Raw genomic sequence first — 19,247 nt, 5'->3', positions numbered from 1 at the left:
CAAATGTCATTTTGGCTTATATTAAAATTAATCTTTAAGAAATCTTAAGTGCCATGTCTCATTTTAATTTTACATTTTTTCACGTGAAAAAAGGAAAATTTTCCATCTGAATGTTAACAGCGTGCTTAAACTTTACTTTTAAGTCAATGAAATGGCAAGAAGTAAATTTGTGTAATATAATAAGCTAACGGGTTGTCAAAATAGTTAAATGGTAATTACGGATGACGTATGGTCTTTACGTTTCGTCCAAAGAAATAAGTTTATTGTGTCGCTTAGTTCCAAGTCTGCAATCTCTGTTTATACCTTTATTGCAATATTTCTTGTGAAAATTTTATGGTCTTTAAGGAAGTACGTGTAACTTTATTCCATCACCTGTCTATCTGAGTATTTATTGATTGACATGATAAGGTGAGTTTTGTTTGTCAATCACGTAAGGTAATTATGGGAAGCGATATGGTTAACCACAAGACTTGACAAAGTTCCAAATAGTGACAAAAACAACCGAAAGAAGGGATTTTCATTGCACAAGAAAAATACAACAGATCTTTCTGATGGCTGCTTTCTGGCTCGTTCAGTTGGCTATTGTCACTCTCAACATTCACCTGGTTCTCCTTTTTCTCGTCGTATTGGCTTCGGGGAACATTGAAGTTCATAAAGAAACAAAATTCACTGTTTCTCTTGGGGCCAGTAATTAAGTGCCTATTATTTAATTGCCATTTCATTCACCTGATGCAAAATAGTCGTAGTCTCAAAAAAACCTTCGATTAAAGTCTCGCTGTGAGATTCTTCAACATGAAGCAAAAGTGGCCCAGAGAGTAGCTTTAGAAAAAAAAGTATTTTTGTGTATAAGACCACCTTCATTTTGCGAAAATTGGAAGTAGTTGCTATTGAAGCCCACAATGATAAATAATAAATGAATTAAACCGGTTCGGTGTCGAGTTGTTGCTAAAGATTAGAAACAAGCTAAGCGTTAGCCTTCCTGTGTCAATGACAGTGTCAGTACTAAAATCAATAAGTAAACCAATACACACAATTTGGCTAATGGCCTGTCAAAACTTAGTTATTGATGTTAAATAAATTAAGGGAAAAAATCATGCCTTTCTACCTTTTATTTAATAAATGCATATATCGAAAAGGCAGCAAAATTGTTCTGTCTGAATGGCAATATACTACTTTGTGTCATTTCTTTCATTGCTCTCAAGCTAGTGAAACTGAATTTACATCTTACTCATAAAAAGTAGCTTTAATTAAACAAAATGACAACAAATAAGTCTATAAATATATATGCAATTAGCTTATGGGCTATCAGAATGTCAGTTTGGCGCACATTAAAACTAATCTTAAAGAAAACTTACGTGCTATGTTTTATTTTAATTTTACATTTTGTCATGAGAATAAATAGGAACATTTTCTATCTGAATGTAGCCAGCACGATTGCGTGGCAAAATTAAACTTTACTTTTAATTCAAAAATGGCAAGAAGTAGAGTTGTGTAATATAATTAGGCAACGGATTGTCAGAATAGTAAAATGTTAATTACGGATGACGTTTGTCCTTTAAGTTTCGTCCCAAAAAAATACGTTAATTATGTCATTTAGTCCCAAGTCTGCAATCTTATTCAGTTTTTAAAGTTTTTTCCATACCTTTATTGCAATATTTCTTGTGAAAATTTTATGGTCTTTAAGGAAGTACCTGTAACTTTATTCCATCACCTGTTCCTCTGACTATTTATTGACATGGTAAGGCGAGTTAAAGTTTGTCAATCACTTAAGGTAATTACGGGTAGCGCAATAGTTAACTAAAAGACTTGACAAAGTTCCAAATAGTGACAAGAACAACCCAAAGAAGGGCTGTTCATTGTGCAAGGAAGATACAACCGATCGTACTGATGGCTGCTTTCTGGCTGGCTAAGTTGGCTCTAGTCACTCTCAACATATACCTGGTAGTGGTATTTGTGGTGGCAAAAACAGACTTTTGCGGAAGCGTTTTTGAAGCACAAGTCGGTAAGTAAACACATCGAGTTAGTTCATACACAGGGGTTCTCATTCAGATCTTTTCAGTGGACTGTTTACATGGATAACATTTTTATTTTATTTTCTTTTTAGACCATGCCTTAGTTGGCCACGCTATTGGTAAGGCAAGAGTTGTGGCTGACGAGTTTGAATGTCAGCTAAATTGCCTCGGAAACAACAAATGCAAGTCGTTCAATGTTCATTATAACAACGGCAAAAGTGCAAATCGACCCTTATGTGAGCTCAACAATAAAACCCGACAGACGAAGCCAGGAGATTTTAAATGCAAGAAAGGATCCACATACTATGGCTCTGTTCAGGTCAGTTAGTTCTTAGTTTGAAAAACATTTCCTGGTTAAGGCCAAGCTGTTTAAAATCCCACTTATTTTGTCGATCAAAGAAGGGAAGAGTGCAAGAGAAGTGTTTTCATTCGTAGGGCAGGGAAGGACACACTTGGTATTGTTTAGGAAGAGCTAGTCGACACGCTAAACCTTTTCCAAAATTTTTGTGCGTTAAAAGAGGTTTTGCCTCCTTACATTTAAGAAAACAATTTATTCTTATTCAATTCTTTATTTTTTCTTCGCTGTAAGCCAAAATTGAATTTTGGTTGACCCGTTTTGGCGTCGGTGATCGAAAGCGATACGTCCATAAAATTGCAGTTCACCAAATGAACTGACATGGAATCGCTAAGTAATGAAAGCGTCCTTGTCTGTGACTGGGCCTTCCATGATAGCGGTGGGGCTTCTCAACCGGTGCTCTTTAAAGACTAGCATGTGTAAGGTCGTGTTAAGTCGCCGTAAAATGAGTCAATTTCAATTCCGTCTTTCATTGAAAGATAAAAGGCAAGATTTCTTTTTCTGTTCATGGCAACCAAACACGCTAGGTTACACTCTTTTTAAGAATTACCAATAAGTTTACCTGTATTTTCCTTATCTGGCCATTAAGAGTGTTTATAAGCGTGATGTGTGTTTTTGTTTTTCGCACAGGGCTTTTGCTTTTCAAACTTGACACGCTTCGTTGTTCGACAATTTATATCAAGGTTCATTGTTCGATATCTCACGAATTTTGTGGTGTTAAGCCTGTTGTACGAGACAGAAGAAATTGCCTATAAAGCAGGCTTCGTAGCACGCCTTAATTATAGCATGCCAAGTGATCAAATTCCCTGTTTCCAAGTAGAAAGGTGTTTTAAGCGTGCTATTACCTTTAGCATCAAAGTCCTTTTAAATGTCACATACACTTTATTAAAGGAAATTAACGCTCCCGTAGATTAAAGTCTGAAATTAACGCGACTTAAATTAACGCGAATTGGAGGGAAATTTTATTTTGAATAAAGGAAATTTATAAACGAGAGGGACGAGGCAAACTTTCAAAATGGAGAAAATTAACGCGATTTTTGATGTCTCTAAAGATATGTTGGCTGTTGTACCGCTATTCTGAAACGAAGAATAGATGAAAATGAACAAAAAAATATTGCAGATGAGGTATCTTTAAGGCTTTAACATTGTGAAAACTGAAAATGTGTAGAGAAAAGAAAAGGATTTTGTTTCCTAGTTTCTATATGTGTGCGGACAGTATCCAACCAGTATCTGGAATGAAATTAAGGTCTTAGAAATTTTAAACGCTCGACTTAAATAACGTCGCGGAAATAAACCCTCGCAAAAATTTTACGAGAATTCGATTTAATTTCATAGAGCGTTAATTTCCTATATTAAGGCAGTTAAGCAGGCGAGGGCTGGAGAGTAAAGAATCTAGCCAATATTGCTTTGATACGAACACAAAACTAATTTATAAGGCAGCGAGATAATTTTTTGACATGTCTTTACCCATCCAGGTCTCCTGCATCGATGTTTCCCGCAATCGAAATGGAAAAACAACAAAGGGTGGCAAGTGTCACCCGGGATACAAGGGAAAACAGTGCCATGGGCGTGAGTATTAATAATTTATATGTACGGGCCTTAAGTTCGAGTTTATGCGAGAAAAGCTTCCGTAGAGTGGTGAAATAAAGGCTTAACTTCTTGGAATAAAAGAGAGCTGGCTGCAGCCAGCATTTAATACTACGTCTAGATGTATGCTATCTTTGGCGTTTCTAAAATGAGGAATACCCGTGTATTGGTGACATCTGCTTACGTTTATCATCATCATCATCATCATCATCATCATCATCATCATCATCATCATCATCATTATCATCATGTAGCGTGGTTTTGTTGATTGTCGGATCGACAAACTGCTTTTTCGGGTCTTGAATAAAATTATTCATTCGCACGAATCGAACGTATCGATCGATTGTTGCAACACGCCACTGTCGTAACAAATGATGATATACAAGTTTTGGATCGAAAACAAATATATTTTTATCTGTTAGGGTCGAATTGGACATGAATGCAGCTGCAGTGTTAAGGCGTTTTCTGCAATGACGTTGGTTTATTAATGACATGTTAACTGTTTCAAAAGCTCACTAATAGCGCTTGGAAACGGGAGAATTGAACACATCATGTCAAAATTCACATCACGTCATGCGTTGGAATATATGTAATATCTATTTTTTACTGCTGGTTTACTAGATGGCATAGTTTCATTTATTTCTTAATATTGCTTCGAATATTTATGCAAATTTCCGGCCTAAGTTTTTTTTGCATGTACGTTTTATTTTAATTCGGTTATTCGATTTGAATGTAACAAGTTCATTGGGACATTTTCGAAGTTTTCGAGGACATAAGGACAATCTTTGCTAAAGTAGAACGTTGCACGTAATTAATCGAGTGTATCAAGTAATCGGACATCGTAAAGCCAATAAAATGTTTCTGGTATGGTAGCAGAGCGAGGTTCCAGATCATGTCAGTGGACGGCGAGGATAGCGAAGCATTGAACGAAGGAGAAGAGCGAATTGAAAACTTAAAGCAGGAAAAAAGCAAAGGATACCTTCTGGATGAAGAAGATTACTGAGATTACCCAAGCCGGTGGGAAGTCAAACAAGTTTTCAATTACTTTGCCAAGTGCAAGAACACGCCATGGAAACAATGAAGTAATTATCGCAAGAGTATTTACGAATCAAAGAGAAAGAGAAACGCAGAGAGCTGGGAGACAAAATGGACAAACTAGAAGCGGAATATGTCAATGCTCGTCACAAGGCGCAAAATATTTGGAAAATCGGAAGGACGAATTATCCAGTTTGGCAACTGATGCATCAGAAAATACTCGCCGCCGACGCCGAATCGAAGAAAGCGTAGAATGAAAAAGTGTGGAAACACAAATTCAAGAGGATTAACTCAAGCGAGAACAAAACATCGATCGTTTGAAAGACGATTTAGAAGAATTAAGTCGTCAATATCGTAGTCGTTCATTCGAAGAAGAACAGTTGTTAAAGTTGGAACTCGGTGGACTAAAAACGACAAAATTTTACGCGGAGAAATCGACAGAGAGTCATTCGAGTACGCCATCGGTTGGTTAGGATGTGTGGAAACGTGCTTCAATTCCCGTAATTAATAGCGATAAAGAGTACGAAGGTTGGAAAACAGGACGCCCGCTACGCCAAGACACAATTTGCTTCAATTACGTCAATATATATCAGGCGAAGCACTGAAGGTCGTGAAGTATTTGGGACATTCTGCGGCGGCCTATGAGGCGGCAAAGGAAAGATTTTAATGAAAGTGTGGCGGCAAAAGACGTCAGAGAGCTCTACAAGAATTGGAGAATTTTAAGCCACTACGCCCTGGAAATGCAAAGGATCTCGAGAAACTTGCAGATTTACTTGACGTAACTGTGGTCAATTAAAAAGAGGCCTGTCGACATGAAAAATTAGGAAACGGATCGCTTTACCTCAGTTTGTGCAAGAAATTGACGGAATCAGTGCTCGGTAGTATCGTCGATGGATTTACGATAATGGTTTTTGGCAGTCAGTAGAAACACTTAGATAGTTCATTATCCAAGAAGCAGAGTTCAAGGCAGTAGCATTGGAAACAATCGGTGGTTTGAGTCAAAGAGGGAACAGGAAAGAGAACGGGCTGAGTAGACTTTTTTCGGTAATAAGCAGAAGTCTTCAGGAAATCAGAGAAAGATTGGATATCGCGGCCTTGTAAAGTTTGTAGTGGTCATTGTCATGATCATTTCCGGTTATGTATTGTACGGTCACTTCCGGTCACATGACAAGTGGCATGGCTGTCTTCCTATGCATTTTGCTGTGTTATCGATCTCTTGGCTGGTTTATTGACTCGACATGGTGTCAGGAGTTAGAAGAAACTAAAGCGAACCGAAACACGTCGAAATATCCGATTTCTAAGCGGTTTAACACACTGAGCAAGCGAAATGGCCTGCGGCACTCAAAACCCAGTAGATGAATTGCGACGCGTCAGAACATGTGCCAGACTTGCGAGACGAGTTAGCGAAATTCATATAACTGAATACTGCGACCTGATTTTCAGCGGGCCATATTGAAAGAAATCGAAGAAAGAGCAAGCCTCGTTCATTTTATTGTGGATTGGCAAGCAAGGATTAGAAAAATGCAACAGTTGGATCAGGAAAAGCGACGGAGACAGCACGAAACCAGCAAAAATTTGGGAGCGATTTGAAAAGCACGTGGCGCCAAAAGTGAACCATAGGTTAGCCAGATATGAGCTACAACAGCTCAGACAGAAAAACGAAGAATTGATTGATGATTCCTTGACACTTTGCCGAAATCAAGCCACGAAGTGCAGGTTCAGAGACACGGCCGAGTCGGACGAGTGCCTGATCGAGCAATGAATCGCTGAAACTAAACACAAGAAAGTACAAGAAAGATTACTAGAAAAAGCTATCGACATCGCCAGGACCCACATAGCTACCGTATCCCAAATGGAACAGCTAGATGGCGTAAACAATAAAGAAATTCATGGCATTAAAGGAAACGACAACGACAACGACAACAAACCAAAGAAATACATCCTTTAAAGCCCAGAGATAAGTGCCCTGCATATGGTTCTGTGTGCCTGAATTGCCATAATGACCATCACTAAGCAAGGGTTTGCCCCTCAAGAAACCAACGAGGAAAGCGAGGCACACAAAGGAACAGAGAAAACCCGAAATCGCGTTATCAGTCCAGGAGCAAAGATCGACGCAGCAGACGTAGATCTGTAAGTGGAAAGCGTAGAGACGGAGAATTGAGCGATCAATTCGAATCAATTACATTTGAATTAATCACAGTTGATGTTATTCCAAAACCCAGTACCTGATGAGAGTTTCGGTACATAAAGGAGGAAGAACAACCCTAATAGGTTCATTGTGCTCAATAATTTAGACAACAAATGAAGAACTTGGTAAAAAAATGTGATATTTCGGTATAAGCTGCTTCAATCGCGACCTGCAAATGAAGCATTTGTCACTGTTAACATGCATTGACTTACACAGCATCAACAGCCGCCCAACCTTCCTGAAGGCCAAACTAGAGAAAGGCGCGTAAGGGAACATTCTGCCCTTAAGGTTGTATCGTAAAATGTATCCCCAAAATCTCATGCCAGAAGGTTTTCAAACCAGGTGTTCTCAAACACTCAACGACAGCACTTACAGCATAATGAGGAGCCAAGTTGTTCCAACATGAAAAGTGCAAAATTCCCTGTGAGTTTCATGGCAAGAAGTCACTTGCGACTTTCTTTGTTACGGAGGCCGACTGTTCAGCCATCATTGGGCTTCCAACATCCCTGGAGCTCAACTTTGTCACCCTGAACTGCTCTATGCGAGCTGGATGATATGGTATCCCGAGAGATTATCGCTAAGATTAATGAAGGTGAGCCGACTGCCTGGGTCAACAGTCTGGTGTACTGAAGGAAGCCGAATGGTAAAATGAGATTATGCCAATACCCCAAGGATCTAAACAAAGCTATTTCCAGAGGGCATCACGTATCCCTACCTTGGAAGAAATTCTCCGAAAGTTAAGTGGTGCCAAGTATCCCTCCATTGTTGATGCCAAATGTGGTTATTGGAACGTTAAACTATACCAAGAATCAAGCTACCTAACGATCTTCAACTCCCCATTTGGCCGCTACAGATTCCTTCCCATGCCATTTGGTCTCAGGATGTCACAAGATGTATTGCAAGCTAAGATAGATCAGACCTTTGAGGGATGTGAGGGCACGATTGGGATCGCTGGTTTATGGGAAGTCAGACAGAAGAGGAGCACGACCGACCTATTCATGGGATGTTGGCCAGATATAGAACCACTGGATTGAAGTTTAACCCAGACTAATGCAACATTAAACAAAAGAAGATTAAATTCTATGGTGTGATATGTGGTGAAAATGGAGTACAGCCAGACCCTAGCAAAGTGTCAGCCCTAAAGAAAATGGCACGTCCATTTCCAGTCTCAGCACCCTAACAGCCCCCCGGAGAGAGCTGATTAAGGAAGGCAGCGGCTTTAATTTCGACTGGATACCGGCACATCAAAAAGCCATCAGTGCTGAAACTATACTGGCGTACTATGGCACGATCACACTGCAAGCTGATGCCTCTACGAAAGGCCTCGAAGCCACATTATTGCAAGACAACAAGCCAAATGCCTTTGCCAGCAAAGCGTTGACGGACACTGAGTCACGTTATGCCAACATTGGGCGGGAGCTCCTAGCTGTCGTGTACGGATGTGGACGGTTTCATACTTACCTGTATGGCCGAAGTTTCATTGCGGAGTCAGACCACAAACCATTGGAAGCTATCCAGCTGAAAAACCTGACCTCAGCACCCCCAAGGCTGCAGAGAATGCTGCGTCGCTTACAGCCTTATGACGTCACTGTCAAGAATCGTCCGTGCAAGCAAATAGAGATAGCCGATACTCTCTGGAGGCTCTCACCTGAAAAGTGGGCACGCAGATTTATGATGTGTTCCCTCAATTCTCAAGTGAGTGTTTGCAGAAGATCCAACTGGAAACAGCTAAAGATCCAGAACTTGCTGCCTTCAAGGAAGTTGTGTACAATGGCCGGCACACTACAGTAAGGGATTTACCCTTACTAGTTCGGTCTTACTGGACTTATCGAGAAGAGCTATCCATTGAAGACAGCTTAATCTTGAAGGGCCACAGAATCGTTATTCCACAGTAGTTCCACTCAGATATCCTGTCCAAGGTGCATGCCAGTCACCAAGGTACAGAGAAGACCAAGCTAAGGTCAATCGGGTCCTGAAGGAAGCCAGGAGGCCTAACTCGGGCCCAAAAATTGTCCTTCTATGCCTTCGAGCAACGTCAATCGACAACAAGTTGCCATCTCCAGCAGAGCTGCTGTTAGGAAGACAGGTCCAAGACAACCTTCCAACAGACGTTTTACTATTATCAGCATACCACTGCTTTACCTAGCCTGGTTCCTGGTCAGCTGGTGACTATCCAAAACCCCAAGAGACTGAAATGGAACCCAGCAACGGTGCTGGATCGGGCTAATGGAGTCCCCCGATCTTACATTGTATCCACATCAAGTGACATAGAGCTGCGCCGAAACCGATCCGAAATTCGAAGCTTCCCCTAAACGGGTCAAGTGTGATTTGAGGAGAAATCAAGTTCGCAGTTTGCCTATTACCCAGCCCAGCCATTTCAGCCTTAGAAGCAGTCCAGTTTTAGGAGCTTAGCAACCAGTCTGTTCAGTCCCAGAAGCTGCCCAACCAGCAAGTCCCGCCCCAAGACCATCACAACCAGTTAGATCAACTACAGGAGCTGCAAAAACAGTTAGTGCAACCCAGGAGCATCACTGCTAGTCAATTCAGCCCCGATTGCTGGGAGCCAGTATGTGACGTGCAGTGGGAGGATGGTGAAGGTACCTTCTTGAATGGACATTTAAGTTACTTTAGCGAGTCTTGATAATTAGTAAACACCATGTTAGGGTGTTAGTTCCATGGCACTATGCTATTGTGTTAAAAGGAACATTGCGTCAGTGTATTAACCCTGTTGAATCATGCGGAACTGTTTTTCAAACTTATTTTTTATTTCGTTGCAAGCTGTTAGTTGTTACTTTGTTAAATTAGTGCCCAGAGTATTTTTTCGGAAAAGGGGAATGTCATGATCATTTCCGGTTATGTATTGTACGGCCACTTCCGGTCATATGACAAGTGGCATGATCAGAGTCTTCAGTCTTGCGTCTTCCAGAGAGATGGGAAGCCGCCATGAGTCTTAAACTGTGCCATCGTTGCCTAGGAGGAGACCACAGTGGAAAGGCGTGTGTCATGATCAGATCGAGGATCTGTGGGATAAACAATTGTAGGAACACTCACAACCGATTGTTGCATCGAAACCCTGTACTGTCAGATCAAAGTGATCAGGCGAACTCTCATGATAATCAGGGAACAGTTCAAGGGCCATCAGATGGTACCCAATTCAAGCTGATACAGGAAGTGAAACAGATAATGGTATGGAGAAAAAATCCAGCGGTCTTCTCTCCTTTCCAGGAGCCAGATGAGCAGCCCTTGAAGAGGTCACTCACCATACTGACCACACACAGCGTTCAACTAAACTTTGCTGCACCACGGAACGAACCGGCTTTTTTTAAGAACGGCCATCGTAGTTAACGTAAACTCGTTACTGGACGAAGCATCTTCGAAAACATATTGAAATGCTGACAAAGCTGCAGAGTTGGACTCTAGAGACAACTCCAAAAAGTGACTGTGAATTTTTAAAATGACCAGGGTATGAATGGTAATATGCCGACCAAGCTAAGTGCATTCACAGCAGAACGAATCACTGGAAGCATGAAAGTCACTGACTGAGAAACGCATCTTGCAAAATGGACCCATCTGAAAGGATCCTGGCAAACGCCCAATTGTGGACTTGCAATCAGAGTCGATTACGCTTAGTTACACTACTCATTCAAGGATTTTCGAGGCCAACCCAGAGAACCAGTAGCCAGACTGGCACCATTAGAATGGATATGCTCAGGAACTGTAAGTGGGCTCACATGGGGTGACTTTCAGTCAAACTTCGCGAAAACCTACTTTGTACGAGAACAGTCATACACAGATGAAATAGGCAGCCTGCTTCGACAATTCTGGAAAATTGAGAATCTTATCACATCACGTGATGTCACGTTCTGAATCCTGACAAACAGTGTGCATTAAAGCAAGTTAAAAAATTTTAGAGATCGTTCGATGAGCAGAGAGGAACAGAAGAGTACGAATTCAACCGAGTTGTTTTCGGAGTCAGCTCATCGCCATTTCAAGCTCAGTTTGTCTATCAGTCACATTCTGAGAAGCATGGGCTGCCCTTAGTTGCAGAAACAGCAGTGTCGAAGTCGACCTTTATATCAAGGAGCCCCTCCCAACAGTGAAGACACTTGGAGTCACGTGGCTTCCAGAAGAAGACGTGTTCACGTTCAAGGCAAATCCACCCGAGGAAAGCTTTCAGTTAACAAAACGAAATTTCCTAAATAAGATTGCCACATTATTTGATCTAGTCATGTTACAGCAAATGTGGATAGAAGGACTTAAATAGGACGAGTTAGTCCGAGGTGAAATTACCCACAAGTTACGAGAATGGTTCTGTGATGGATCTCTGAGACTTTGCATACGTTTGTAGGTGCGTCGCAAGATACATATGGTGCTGTCTATTCAAGAGTTGTCAGCGAAACCCATTTCCAAAGGAGTGGATCGGAGTCGGTACGATTAGTCGCAGCAAAGACAAAAGTTGCTTCACTTGCGACAAGTATTCCTCGACTAAAACTGCTGGCAGCAGTCCTGGGTCTAAGGTTGACTGAGTCAACTTCTAGAGTTTTAAGTGGTGCATTGGGTCAAGCAGTCTTCTGGTCTGATAGCATGAACATCCTGTGGTGGATCAGAGGAAGAAGTCGGAGATGTAAACCCTTCGTAGCAAATCGCGTGGGAAAAACTCAAAGTTTGACTAATCTAAAGCAGTGGCGCTGCGTTCAGACCTATTTTTAGAGGAAAAGAAATCAAGAAAAAAGACTCAAGACCGACAAGACAGCTAAAAGGCAAATAAAAGAAACGAAGACTGGACGATGGTTAGCTGATCAGTTATGGCGTCTTAACCCACAACGCTTTTCAATTCGGACAAAGTTAATAAAAGTTCAAGCATGGGTTCTAAGTTTCATAGACAATTGTAGAAGTCGCAAGAGAGAAAGTGGAGAATTAAAGTCGGAAGAAAGGAGCGAACAAAGGTGATAAGGAGCGAACAAAGAAAAGCGTTTCCCGACGACTTTTTTTCACTTCAGAGACAAAGAAAGCTACCAAAGAAGAGCAAGTTGCTCAGATTACAGCCATGGCTAGACGAGGAGGGTCAAATGAGATGTGACAGACGCCTCACGTTTGCGGAATTCATACCACACGATGCTCGCTTTCCGATAATTTTGCTTCGGAAGAACTGTGCAACGAAGTTGATTGTCCAACATTGTCACGAGACAGAGAATCGCGCAGGAGGCACAAATCAAACGTTGGTGTCTTTATCAACAGCTTTTTTTCGGAAGAATTTAAAGACGCTGCGATTAAGGTGATAAGGAACGCACAAAGAAAGGCGTTTTTCAACGAGTATTTGTCGCTTCAAAGACAAAGAGAGCTACCAAAGAAGAAGTTGAACGGACAACAACCATGGCTAGACGAGGAGGTTCAAATGAGATGCGATGGAAGCCTCAAGTATGCGGAATTTCTACCACATGATGCTTGCTTTCCGATAATTCCGCCTTGGAAGAACATTTTTGGATCGTTTCTGGTCGAAAAGAAATTCGGGAACGTGAAAAGGAGCATAACGAATGTCAAGGAGGAAAAGGTTAAGGTGCAAAGCAAGTCATCACAGATTACACTTCGATCTTCCTTGAGAGCATTTGTACAGACTGTTGTGGATTATGGAGGACCATTCGTCACCGTACAGGGAAGAAGGACGCGTAAACGAAAACGTTACATGTGTTTGTTTAACTGCCTAGCTTCCAGAGCAGTCCATCTGGAGATGGGCTATGGCCAAATTAAACTAGCCAAGAACACTGCAACAGCAGACTTCAAAATGTACGTAGACATTCTTCTGGAACTAGCCGAGAATGCCTACCCTAACACTGACTACCATTTCACGAAAACCGATAGACTTTTAACCGCCTTTCGACCGTTGCGGCAACGGGGACTGCATGCCTGGTACCTTCGCGTTACTCAGCTACACCGAACTCAGTTGCATGTTGTGGAGGAGAATGTAATTATCTTCAAGTTTCTAAGGTTAAGGGCTAGATGGAAGTCATTATATTGGCGGATCAAGAGGGTGTTCCCTTGGAGAATCTTCAAGCGTTAGGTGTTATTGTTGGCAGAATTACGGTCGTTATGCCCGAAAATTGTCTCGGTACATCAAAAATCGGACATAGGACACTGTCAAGGGAAAACATTCCCCTTGAACGATTGATTGAAGGTCCGAAAATTCGCGCGAAAGAGTTTAAAGATTTTGAGTGGAAGACTTGTTTTTATTGAGCGACCGCTAAATTTTGTATGTCAATACTTTAGAAGTGATTCTAGCGCGACTTCGGGCATTCCGAATAAAGAAACGTAAAGTAATGTCGTCAATACAGTCCAGAAAAAAAGGGGAGGGGAGAGCTAGCCGTGTAGGGCAGATCGGTAATTAAATTACGCTTCTATTCTCTTTTGCTTTGATAAACCGAAAGCTTGACGTAATTTCTCGTGTTATCAGTTCTAAAAGAGAATGTTTTCTTTTTCAGGTTTTTAAGTTTTCGTAATATGTGTAGGCTCGTTTTTGTCTCGTGTCATCATGACGTTGTCATGACGACACGAGATAATTCTACAGGGGGAAATGGTGCATTCCATGCGTGTTTGCTTTCTGAGGCCGCCGAATTTTCCCGCCATGTCAACATTTTTCCCGCCATGTCAACATTTGCTTTGTGAGGCCGCGAAATTTTCCCGCCCTGTCAACATTTGCTTTGTGATCTGAGGCCGCCGGAATTTCATATCAAAGAACAGATAATGTTTCTTTATACAAATTCTTAGTGGTCCAACAGGCAATATAAATGGAACAGAAATAAGGCCCTTTTTAGCTGGCAACAGTGCCTATCCGCTAACAAACTGGCTAGTGAAACCCTACCCGGACAGAGGACGCCTGACTCAGGAGCAGAGAAAGTTTAAAACCTAAAGTTCGGTGCGCTACGATCTGTAGTGGAACGAGCATTTGGCATGTTGAAAGTTCGTTGGAAAATTGCGTTGAAAAAGGTTGAACAAAAAACGAACATCCTAAAAAAAAACTATGATTGCTACGTGAGTTTTGCAGAACATTTGTATTTAAAGGGGCGACCTTTGTGGCACGAATAACAACGATTTAATAACAGAAGATAAACGATTAGATAAAGACAATTATTTTGATGCCAAATCTTTAAAAATGTCAACTGTGGCGTTTGTTTGTTCTATTTGCCTGCTCTGGCGTCACGGAACATTTCAGCCGATCGTTCAAATCTTGCGTTGTGCTGTTCCATACTTTTTCCCACATTTCAATAAAAGAACTCTGCCAGTCTGGAGTCGAGAGGAAAATTATATTTGATGAGTTTTCTTAGGATTGAAGAGCAGAAATGTCAATCTAAAGCGCAAAACATACATTGTTTTGTATTTTTTTGACCCGAAGATTGACCTGAGTCAATAGGCACTAGTCTACATGTAGCTTCATATATCCTGCTGTGAATTCCACGCTACAATATAACACAACTTTATAGACGACAACAACAGCCTTTTCAGTGGATGAATGAAGCTCTAAAGAGGAATACGCGTACATGTGACGCATTTTTTTCTTTAAATTAGCTGCACGCTTTTCAATTTTGGATATATTTGAGCTGCAGCCAGCAGTTATAAAAAAAAATACAGATAAGTTTTACGTTCTTAAAATAACATCCTAACCTTTGCGACAAGATTGTACTGAAAATCAACGAAAATTAATTGTAACTCAAGCAGAAAACGCGTAGAAGAAGAATGAAATACACCAGGTTATTAGAAACGCATAATACAATGTCCTAACCGAAAGAGAGAAATTATATTGATGAGTTCTTTTAGATCTGAAAAGCAAGAAGGCCAGAGACTAAGCGCGGGCCGACCGAAAATAGCGAAGGAAATGACTGTAATTTACACGTTCTTCAGCCACTGCATTGTAGCTTTGGCGTTACAAAAACATTGAGACCGGCTCAAGAGTGACCAAAATCAGATTTCTCCTCACAATATCAATACTAAATCAGGAGAAGAGGTTATAAGAATTAACAAAATCATCACCACTCGCATGTCATTATCACACAACAGGCTAAGCGGTCACGAATAAACACCCAAAGCAATACTTGATATAGCGTGAAGAAAGCACATGGAAGTCACAGTATAAGTATACAGTAGTATGAATGCTTAGTGAACTGTTCAACGCCGTTGAACGGCCAGATGCTGAAGTGTACTTTGAATTTTATTTTTTATGTCAGATACACGCTTTTCAAGTTTCGATATCTTTGCAAGCAATAAATATACATGAAAAGCGATCTCTGACTTTTATAAATAAACTCTGAAAAGTGACACGAGACACTAAGCCCAGAGGGCTTTTGATTAGTCTCTTCACCACAAGAGGATCAAACTACTGTCAAACTTTTAGTTGACTGCAAAAGCCGTTCGGCTAAAATCAAAATTTTCCCTTACCTGTAAGCATTTAATACACTATATATAGAATAGACATGGAGACGATGAGTTAGTATTGGTAATCAAATGGTGACGAGTGAAATTAGGAAATAATTTCACACGCGTTTTGTCAAAATGCAAGTTGCATTTTGACAAAATGCAAGTGAAATTATTTCCTAATTTCACGAGTATACCATTTGATTTGCCCGTGTAAAACGCTCAAAAATCCGCTCGATGCCATTTGGGTAATTGGCTTAAGTCTTGAAGTCGTTTTGACGTTTTGAAATATAAAATATCATTAAAAGTTTTATTACATGGCCAAGGCTAGCTGGCTAAGATGAAATTCAAGCGAAAGTATACAAAGTTTAAGCTTTAAAATATCTTTTATTACGGACGCCATCTTGCCGCTTACTACGTTGCCATAGCAATTTTTTATAATTTCACATGTGAAATTATAAATTAACGTTAAAATTTCGCGCTAAAATGAAGGAGTAATTTGTCACCTATGATATTATGATTGATAATTTACACTTTATACGGGTTTGACGTTAGACGTTTAATAGATGTCTAAAGTGCAGTGTAAAAATAATAATAAACTTGTTCGGAAGCAACAGAATAGATAGTTCTTGTCAAATGCGTATAAAAGTACAGCAATATACGTTTTTGTCTTACAAGTATACACTTTGATTTTGTTATACACTGTACCTCAGCGATATAATTTTTTGTCAACGGTTTTTTTCACGTTGCAATGACAACCGTGATTTGACCTGGAATTTTACCCAAATTTCAATTTGTGATGATGATCTTGATAATCAAAAACGATTTGCCTAGTCATTATTTTGTAGAAAAAGCATCCACGTCCGAGGGTTAATTTTTTTTTCATCGATGCACTTTATTAATCTCTTGTGGGTAATTGTGCTGTTTTTTTATTATTTCACTGCAGGTCGGCCCAAGATTTCTCTCTCGCGTGGTCCATCCTACGTTGAGAAAAACAAAAATATCACCTTACCAACTTGTCACGTGACTAGTTTCCCACCAGCGGTGATCACATGGTCTAAAATGCACAACGAATTATCGCAAGCAAGGGCTGCTTCAAAAGACGGAAAGCTGTCAATAATGAATGCTCAGAAGAATGACTCTGGTTTGTATAAATGTAAAGCGTCTAATTCCCTGGGAGAAGACTCGGCAGTTACACAACTCATTGTCGTGGAACTGCCACATTTCACCGTCAGTCCGCCTGCACAACTACAAACAATCCTTAACATTACAGTACCATGTCAGGCTACCGGGGACCCCAAACCCACAGTTACGTGGATGAAAGAAAACGGCGAGCTACCTTCCGGAAGATCAAAAGTTAGCGGGGATGGAACACTTCAAATCTGGAACACTAAAAAGGAGGACTCGGGAATATATACTTGCATAGCGTCGTCGAATGAGATGTTTGCAAAGGCGACTTCTTCTATGGAACTGACCGTGATGAGAGGTAAGATTTTACCTACCTTAAATCATGGTTTACTTTACTTAAACGGCGATATAAATGACTATAAAATAAAAATTGATTAGCTAGACTGTATTGAGTACTACCATTTTAAATTAAACAAAAATACAAAAAACAAAGAACACCGGAATGAATATAGTTTTTATCTTTTTTGATTCCAAAATGCATGTATTAATATATAGCTCTATCTCTATATCTCTATATGGGAATTATTCCAACAAGGGAGATGTGGGAGGCGATGCTTTCGAAAATTTGGCGGGAATCTGCGGCGGACTTTGTAAACCCTTACCCTATTTCAGACCAAAATATGCGATTCTCCCAACCTTTTCCAGACCAGAAACTGATTGGTTTGCGTAAAAATTTCAAATATCCAGCGTTTTAGAATCATACTTCTGGCGAGATAAAGAGTAACGATCACAAACGTACTGTTCTTTCGAGAGTTATACCTAACTGCTGGCTTGGGTGCACAAAGAATACCCTATTTCTGGACGAAATGGTCAGAATCTATACCCTTTATTAGCCCCAACATCTTAAAAGCTACACTCTTCAATTCCTATATAAGGGAGATACTTCGTTTCTAAACTATTTATTCATTTAAAAAATCACGAAAATATTTTTTTAAAACATTTTTTGTACAGTTGCACTGTTGTCCTCTTGAAGCAGTGTAGAGATATTTTCAGGGCGATTTTCTTTAGAAAAAATAAACTTCCTTCGCGGAATAATACCCATACAACTACAAATTTTCCACAGTGTAGCGCATCATATTGTGATTAATATCATACGGTCCGAGTTTATCCGCTCCCTCGTCTCTCCACGTGCAGGAAGCTGAGAAGAGAGAGAGTGGGTGAATTCCGATCGTCTGATAGACCAGGCTAAACCCAACACTGCTGATGTTCAAAAGTCATGTCAGGTAAACTTCGAATATAATAGACCGAGCTCTAGTATCGAGATAATGTGTTCTCTGTGATCGAGTCACAAGATGAGTCAAAAGATGTTTTTGAACAAAATAATATATTTTTCTCTGGAATTATATTCGAAGCGCTAGATGGCAGTATGATATATTGTTGCCGCCAGTTTGTCTTTAACTTTGACACAAAGGTAACACAGTAACAAGATTGTCCTGTTTTATATTTGCTGTCCAGTATGTGGACCTGTAGGTGTAGCGGACAACAACACAATACCAGATGCCAGAATGACGGCAAGCACATTCCATAATATCAATTATTCTCCATACTACGGTCGACTGAATGGAACCAGGGGATCTGGAGCGTGGTGTACAAAGACAAAATCAGACAGAACAGACTATCTTCAAGTTGATATGGGTGCAGTACACTCTGTTTGTGCCATGACGACACAAGGACTCCGGGGAGGTTCTGCTTGGACCACCAGCTACAAAGTGCATCTTTCTACAGATGGAGTCATTTGGAACGTCTACAAAGAAAACAATGTTGAAAAGGTAAATAACATAATATGCTTGTGTCTAGAAGCGAAAATTTACAGAGAACTGACATTTTTGTGTAAAAATCAAGGTGTCGGCCTTCTTGTTCTCGTAGCTTTGACGTTACAAAAATTGTGTGAGTTAGAGACAAGGGATTACATGGTGGATATATTTTTCAAGACAAAAATTCAAATTCAGAGAAAAATAGTTTTCATCATAACTACCACGGGAACAGTGCAGACGGTAATTATTCATAATTTATTCCTGTTACTTTTTGGTTTTTAGTAAATTTTCATTAATAACATATTTTGCGAGCGTTTCCTTCACATAATACTGATATGACTATTGATTGTTCCTTTTTTTTCTGAGTTAACAAGCGTATAGTGTGAAATGCTTTACTTTTTTCTTTTTCATTCGCAGGTATTCTCAGGAAACACAGATCAAAATAGTATTGTGAAGCATTCACTCAGTACTGACGTCAAAGCCAGATTCGTTCGGTTTTATCCTGTCACTCATTACAGTCATCCTTGTATGAGAGTTGAAATATTTGTACTGAAGTAGTAACACCAAATTCTGCCCTGTATGAGAACAATAAATTCAACTTTCTCTTCCCTCGATATATCTTTCTCCTTGTGATAAAAAGTCTCCAATGTAATAAAAGTAAGCATAATGGGCTAAAGCGTTAGTCAGTAAAAAAAGCCTGGCAACGGCCGAGAAAGACTTCAAAG

At 40.2% G+C, this 19,247-nt stretch overlaps 1 protein-coding gene across 1 annotated transcript; it reads left to right on the top strand.

Annotated features, from left to right (window-relative positions):
- The first annotated feature begins 1,500 nt into the window (after positions 1–1,500).
- Positions 1,501–19,136, top strand: LOC144658190 (uncharacterized). Its single transcript, XM_078518555.1, has 6 exons — positions 1,501–2,002; positions 2,105–2,331; positions 3,843–3,936; positions 16,527–17,066; positions 18,224–18,537; positions 18,940–19,136. The coding sequence occupies exons 1-6, from the start codon at positions 1,888–1,890 to the stop codon at positions 19,078–19,080; spliced, it is 1,431 nt and encodes a 476-aa protein (XP_078374681.1). The 5' UTR covers positions 1,501–1,887; the 3' UTR covers positions 19,081–19,136.
- The last annotated feature ends 111 nt before the right edge of the window (positions 19,137–19,247 follow it).

The sequence above is a fragment of the Oculina patagonica genome, chromosome 6 (assembly GCF_052425735.1).
Source record: "Oculina patagonica isolate OP01 chromosome 6, crgOcupat, whole genome shotgun sequence".
In the NCBI taxonomy this organism is placed as follows: domain Eukaryota; kingdom Metazoa; phylum Cnidaria; class Anthozoa; order Scleractinia; family Oculinidae; genus Oculina; species Oculina patagonica.
Note: the sequence above shows the minus strand (reverse complement) of the source record. Positions and strands in the feature narration are given on the sequence as shown.